The 6,948-nt window shown below is 37.4% G+C and overlaps 1 protein-coding gene across 5 annotated transcripts in view; it reads left to right on the top strand.

The window, feature by feature from the left end:
* Nucleotides 1–1,047: 1,047 nt before the first annotated feature.
* LOC122640834 (exosome complex component RRP45A-like) overlaps nt 1,048–6,948 on the top strand; it is a 60,088-nt gene continuing 54,187 nt past the window's right edge. For 4 of the 5 annotated variants that reach the window (XM_043834083.1, XM_043834082.1, XM_043834081.1 and 1 more), the window contains exons 1-5: nt 1,048–1,136; nt 2,006–2,150; nt 4,206–4,415; nt 6,326–6,421; nt 6,501–6,615. In XM_043834083.1, coding sequence (XP_043690018.1) covers nt 2,014–2,150; nt 4,206–4,415; nt 6,326–6,421; nt 6,501–6,615 — 558 coding nt within the window. In that variant the 5' untranslated portion in view covers nt 1,048–1,136; nt 2,006–2,013. The remainder of the gene's footprint in view (nt 1,137–2,005; nt 2,151–4,205; nt 4,416–6,325; nt 6,422–6,500; nt 6,616–6,948) is intronic. The other variant, XM_043834084.1, reaches the window with a different exon arrangement.

Below are 6,948 nucleotides of genomic sequence, written 5' to 3'. Positions count from 1 at the left end.
TTAGATTGGTCATATCAGCCAATATGTATCTGTATCGGTTGATACCGATACTTCTCTAGCGGCAGTATTGTTGTCATTGTTGTCCGCCTCTAAAGGCAAACTAGTTAGTTCAATAAACAAAAAAAAAAAAAAAGTCATCTATGCAATTAGTTGTGGCTAAAATATCAGCTCTTAAGTAAGTATGGACCTTTAGCAGCGGTATTTAGTTCAATAAAAGAAGAAAAACCTAAGCAATTAGTGGTGGCTTAAAATATCGGCTTCTAACAATGGATCTTCAATTAACAGCAACTTGCGGTGTCTAATCCATCTACTTAGATGCAACAAAGTGTAGACTGAACAGCTTTGAAAAAGAATATTGATATTTACGAGACTTATTTTCACTTTAGAAATATTTGTTTACGGGAGAGGGTTTATTACACAAACTATGTGCAGTTTCATGCTTTGAAGGAGGGGCATTATGGAAAAACATTAAAAATAAAGGAGGCATTTTATAGAGGGTGGTCCTACAATAATCTGAGCCTTACCCTTTGTTTATTTTACCACCTTAGATTTCCATTCATCAATTTGACATTAAGATGTCTTCCAGTTCAGGCCAAGATAATTTGATATATAAACCTTTAAAATGACAGTTTCATACAAAACAGGCAGATGTCAAAACCGCTTCACAAAAATATTGGCCTAAAAAGTGATGAAAATAGAAAGACAAAGATGAGGCGAGAAAATACAACAGAACAATTTAGAGAAGATGAGGGCAATTTGATCACTTTACTTTTTTATTTTGGTTGGTTTTTATCATAAGGGCATTTTGATCATTAGATTTTCTGAAGTTAACCTCTGACATCCCAGACTAAAGGATTGGACCAAAGTGCTACACTGTTTTGAAAATAAGGAAGAATTTATAATTAAAAAAGTTGTAGGGGAGCATTTGGATAAATGGGCATTTTCAGGGGGAGCATTTGTAAAAAACCCAAATAAATCAAACCAAAGACCGCCCTGATTTGTTGTGTTTTTACCTCTTTCGGTCTCTCCCCATCGACGGTCCCCAAGTCCCAACCCAATCCCTCCTTCTTAGTCTCTCTCGCCCCTGCAAGTCGACCAGCACGAGCACCTTCGACGGTCCGACGAGCACGATATAGGTACGCCTATCTCATTCTCCCCCTCCTTCTCTTCTTCTTCTGTGGCAATGGCTGTGATTATGTCCTCTGCTTCTTCTTCTCTGGCAGTGGTAGCGACGGCCTGTTTGCTTCTGCTGCTGCTGCTTCTCCTTTGAGTGTTTCCGGGCGACAGAAGCTGCGTCTGCTTCTTCTTATTTTCCCTCTTTTTCCGGATTTGTCTTCATATATTTTCAAATCCCCCCGCTTTTCTCTTTCTTCCCCATAGATTTCCAAGTTTTCCCCATTCCTCCCTCTGAATTACGAGTTTGTGCGCCATAAATTCTTGGCAGTCGATCGCCTTGGGCCTCAAAGGGTAGAGTTAGATTTTTAAGCAAACTACTTGTGAGCTTCCTTGAGCAAACTACTTCCTTCTTGCGTTAGCTACAAAGTACATACATAACAAATAAAACCGTTGATATTTGATCCCTCTGTATGTGTGTGTGTGTGTATGTGTCTAATTTTCGTTTTTATTTCCCTAAGAATATCAGTAGCACTAATGAAATACACAAGTAATCCCATCTCCTGTTTGCATGTGTGTCCTCTATCCAAATCTGGCTCTTCACTCTAGAAAGGCAGTATATGAATTGTTGTGAAAACTCGTATTGTGAAGGTTGGGAATTAAGAATTATTGTCCAATTATCTAATGGATGGTGTTGAAGTACTGTTCTATGGAGTATGGTTTTGGATTCTATGCTTCAAATTCTTGAATACTTATGTTTTTTATGATTTTCATTTTTAAGTTGATTGATTTGCTGAGAGGGCTAAGTTTTCATGAAAGTTTCAATGAAGTCTTCTTTTCATTTTGCACTGTGACAACTAAGATCTTCCTCTACCTCCTTTGGGTTGCACAGAGTTGAAGATGGAACAGAGATTTGCCAACACTTGGCGTATGACAGTCAATGAGAAGAAATTCATCGAGAATGCTCTGCTTTCAGACCTCAGAGTTGATGGTCGTCGACCTTTTGACTATCGCCACTTAACCGTTAGTTTCGGAAGGCATGTATGATTCCTTGACATAAAGATGTTCTTGTCATATATTTTATTCCCTACTGCATTAGGGATGGCAATGATTTGGTTCAAGTGGTTGTGGGGGCTTTCATTTTTGGATTAGTTGTATACAATGTGGTTGTACACCTGCAACCCTGTTTTAAGTTCTTGATTGCTTGGTTCCTTTTGTTTTGTTTTGTTTTTTTTTTTCTTTCCTTTATAGATAACTTAAGATATATTGTTAGAGAAACAAAGGAAATATAAATGTGGTACAACAACAAACCTGAGCTCCCTTGAACTAAAGGGAAGCCCAGTGAAAGAAAGGGAAAAAAAGAGGGGGTAGTTACATTATTGGGTGTAAACCCACATATAAACTGTCCTTTTTAATCCCTTCCTTGACCAGTTGATCGGCCAGAGAGTTTTCCGTTCTAAGTCTTCAAGAAAAGTTCCCTTGGCAAGTAAGGCTCTTGCTTTTCTGATGAGATGCATATATATCAAAGGCCCACCACTAGGATTCTGCAACCAAGAAATCATGTTTTTGGAATCCCCCTCAATGATGACATTGAACCAACCATTAGAGATAGTTCAAGCCCTTGAATGGTGGTCCTAAGCTCAGCAAAGTTAAGAGTCAATAGAGCCAGTGAAAACAAGCAAGACACTACACTCCACATTTCTGAGCAGACCACTTATCTCTGGGTGCCCGGGGTTTCCGTAAGAGTTCCATCTACATTTAGTCTTAGGTAATTGGGAATGAGGGAGGGGGGAGGGGGAGGCTCCAAGAATGATGGATAGCGGGGTTTGTGACCAAGGAGGAGGCCACCTCTAACTAATGCCTCAAGGAGTCAATTGAGATTCCTCTGAAAGCCTCTAATGTGTCACAAACCATCTAGCGGTACTCAAGATGACCACGTCACAGGCCTTTTAAGTCTATCTTACCGACCATCTAACATATGGTTGTTACGGTACTCCCTAATGGTCCAAATGCAACCAAGAAACAGAAAACTGCCACATCAATTGCCCCCTCTTAGAGAACATAGAGGCCCATCAGAAATCCATCAGATCTTTGATCCCCTGGGGAGGGGATTCCAGATTTGATCAAAAGAAATCGCTGGGAGCAGACAGCTTGTAACAAGTGACTGATAGCTTCCCCACCTACCATGCAGAGAAGACAGACCTGTGGAAAATAAAAATTTTACCCCCTCTCCTCTACAATCTATCAAAAGTATTGAGCCTTTCATGGCTGACCTCCCAAGCTAGCGTCCTATATTTAGGTAGTGTTTGGATTTTTCTTATCAATTTGAAAAGGTTATTTTTAAGATTTTTACATTTTTTGTTCTTTGAGAAAGAGATTTGGTTGGGACTTTTGTCTTGCATGACTATTTGGATTTTGGAGTCCTACATCAGCCAATCCAGATGTGCAAAATCTTTTGGAAAAGCATAATTCTAGGTAGATGAACATACAAATCTCACAGAACTGTGAATTCACCAATCACCAGCTTCAAGAACTGACAAATTCTTGTTGTGAGTGGGAACAAGCTCTAGGTGGATGGATATTGTTTTGAAGTAGCCAAGTTACTTTTGATACTAATTCATATTCCTATTTTCTCTTTCTTGTATGTGGGACAATTCTCAGTTTCTCAGCAAATGATGACTCAGAAATGACTAGCATCCATCCTGTAATGTAACAATTAACAAAACAATGGACATATGTTGCAAACCTTGCCAACTGGACTATAAGAGAATGTTACTGGGAATATCCTTGAAACTTGAATGGTGTATCATGTTGCTAGTCAAACTGTCAAAGATAAGTTGAGTTGATATTACATTAGAGCCTTAGGAATTTCTTGTACCTTGGCATCGCTTGTCCTGCCCTGTATTTTTTTGCTCGCATATTTCTAAGTCCATATATTACTTGGTTGTGGAGTCATAGTAGTGCTTTGGCTCACTTGATGCAATATTTTCTGTGGTATAGGTAAAAGGCGAATGAACATGTATAAAACTGCATGAGAAGGAACACTTCTTTCTTTTATTATTTTCCTGCAAATAATTTTACTAAATCTGCAGAGAGGATGGTTCATCAGAGGTGCAGCTAGGTCAGACTCGTGTTATGGGTGTTGTGACTTCTCAACTGTTACAACCTTACCGAGATAGGCCAAATGAAGGGACTCTGTCAATATATACTGAATTTTCACCAATGGCTGACCCTTCGTTTGAGACAGGGCGTCCTGGGGAGTTTGCAGTGGAACTGGGACGTATAATAGACCGAGGTCTAAGGTGAACCATTGCTTCTTTCACCACTCTTGTCTAGAACTTAATGATATAAGTTTGTCATGAATAATGCTTCTGAAATTTTTGGTAAGAGTAATGCGTAAAGAATTTTTGGCTTTTGATTATTCGCTGATTTTAATTAGTAAATCTACAAAATGTTATTGATACCATGCTCTAACAACTAGAAATTTTTTATACTTAAAATCTAACACACCTTAAGATGATGCTGGCAGCCCAGCTCAATTGGGCTTGATTATTCCTAATTTCAAACCGTTATTGAACCATATGGGCTTTGGGATATTAAATTATTTTGGGTTATTTTCTGTAAATGGCTTATTTAGGGGTATTTTTTAGGTGCACAAAATTAGAGTTTAATTTCTTTTTTATTTTGATTAGAGTCTTTAGAAGTCTAGGAGTTATAGAATAGTTTCTATTTTTATGTCAAGGCTCTGTGTTGTTTTAGTTGCTATTTTTGTAAGGCTAATTCTAGAAGCTCTAACACTGTTAAAGGAGTTTCTTTTTTCAGTTTTAGACTTTCTATTTTTTCTGTTTACTTAGTTTCCAAGTCTTAGGAGTTGGGTGAGTTTCTATATTTGAGTTGTGCAAATTTTACTATTTCACTGAATCCTATTGATACAATTTATGGTCATTCTGATATTAACATTTTTAGTTTCTCTTTTAAAGTAATACCAGGAGTTTTAGTCTATGTTGGGGATTAAATTCTTGAGTGCTAGTTTAACCTTGGGTAGGACTCTAATTTTTGAGTCATAATAGGAATCAAAAGTGGGTTTAGTTTTCTTTGCCTTTGTAGATTTTGTTTTTATGATGTAATCCACCATGCTTTTTTTATTGGAATTCACTCCAACTGTGAAACCCTCCCTAGGCGGGTATTTCTTGTGTTATCTTCTCTCCTTTTCCCCCTTGGAAGTTACTATTTGTGGGTCCTGTTGACAGCTCCATAACAGTATCTTGTTTCTTCTTCATATATATATATATATATATATATATATATATATATATATTTTTTTTTTTTGTATGATCCTATTTTGCTCTAAGCCTTTTCCCACTCCCTCTTACTTGTAGTTCTGCCCTGCATCACTCTTTTGTATACAATTTCCAATTAGGGGCTTCAGAAAACATGAGTGTATAATCAGCTAACTGAATGTGGGGATATAGAAATATCAAGATTTGGGACCATAAGAAACTGAAGTTACTTTGTTTTGCTCTGGAATCAACAAGATGAAAAGTAAAACCTAAAGAAATGTTGTAGGTCATTTTTAACCCTGTAGGATTCGCCATTGAAAAAGCGTTGGTGGAATCTTTCAAAAAATTTTGATAAATAGTCGAAGGACGGACAAAATTTGAGATTTTAATGAAAAATGACTGGGCTTTTGAATTTCTCCATTCCAGGAATTATGTTAAAAGATAAAAGGAAAATTGTTTAGGCCTATGAAAACCAGAAATTAGTCTTCGGAAATGCAAGAAAAAAAATGTTGGTTTACCCAAAAAAAAGAGTGGAGGTGTCTTGGTCAATGGTACAATTGCCACCATGGAGGACACCAGTCCATCATATGGTGGATTCTGTTCCTTGCTCAACCATGCCCAAATGTGCTTCTTTGTCATATTCAATAGTAATAACAATAAAAAAAGACAATTAGCAAAGAAATACTAAATACATTTCATAGTTAAAAGTTGATTTTGCAGGAATTATTTTTTCCTTTGAAATAAAATAAGACTTAATTTTGAAATGACCCTTTCCAAAAAGTCATTCAAATTTTGAACCATGGATATGAGCATCATTTCTATTGCATCTCAGGTTGAATTTTTTGATACTCCTCTTCCTAATTTTTCTTTTTCCTTCTTGTTTTTACTATTCGCAACTTCACTGTTTTGAAAGTTTGGAAGTACACTTGCAGGGAGAGCAGGGCTGTGGATACAGAATCACTTTGTGTTGTTGCTGGGAAGTTTGTGTGGTCCATCCGTGTTGATCTTCACATTTTGGATAATGGAGGGTATGTTGTAAAGCCTGTGTAGTTGGACTAGTGTTAATTTTCTTAGACATCACAGTAATATTTATCGTTCTGCTTTCAGGAATCTTGTTGATGCTGCTAATATTGCTGCTTTGGCTGCACTCCTAACATTCCGAAGACCTGAATGTACATTAGGAGGAGAAGATGGTCAAGAAGTGATAATTCATCCACCTGAGGTTGGCTCATCTCACATTTTTCTCTATTTGATGAAAGTGAAATAGGGTACCATGTGTGGAAAATTGCCAATATCAGCTGTATAAAAGTAAATGCATTACTGGGTCCATAGTTGTCTCTTATGAGGAGAGGGAGAAATGCTGAAATGCATGATGAGTGCCTTGGGGCAACCATCCTCTCCTGGCAAAAGAAAAAAAAAGTAATTGTAAAGTGCTAAAAAAAAGCAACTTAACAAGGTTTGAGCCTTGTTGCCTGCATTTACCAGGGTGATGCATCACTCCATCTGACTTCATTAAGAAGGGGGAAAACAAGAACCAGGATGTGTGTGTTTGTGT

Source organism: Telopea speciosissima, chromosome 9 (assembly GCF_018873765.1).
Source record: "Telopea speciosissima isolate NSW1024214 ecotype Mountain lineage chromosome 9, Tspe_v1, whole genome shotgun sequence".
NCBI lineage: Eukaryota > Viridiplantae > Streptophyta > Magnoliopsida > Proteales > Proteaceae > Telopea > Telopea speciosissima.
This window is presented reverse-complemented; position numbering and strand designations above follow the sequence as displayed.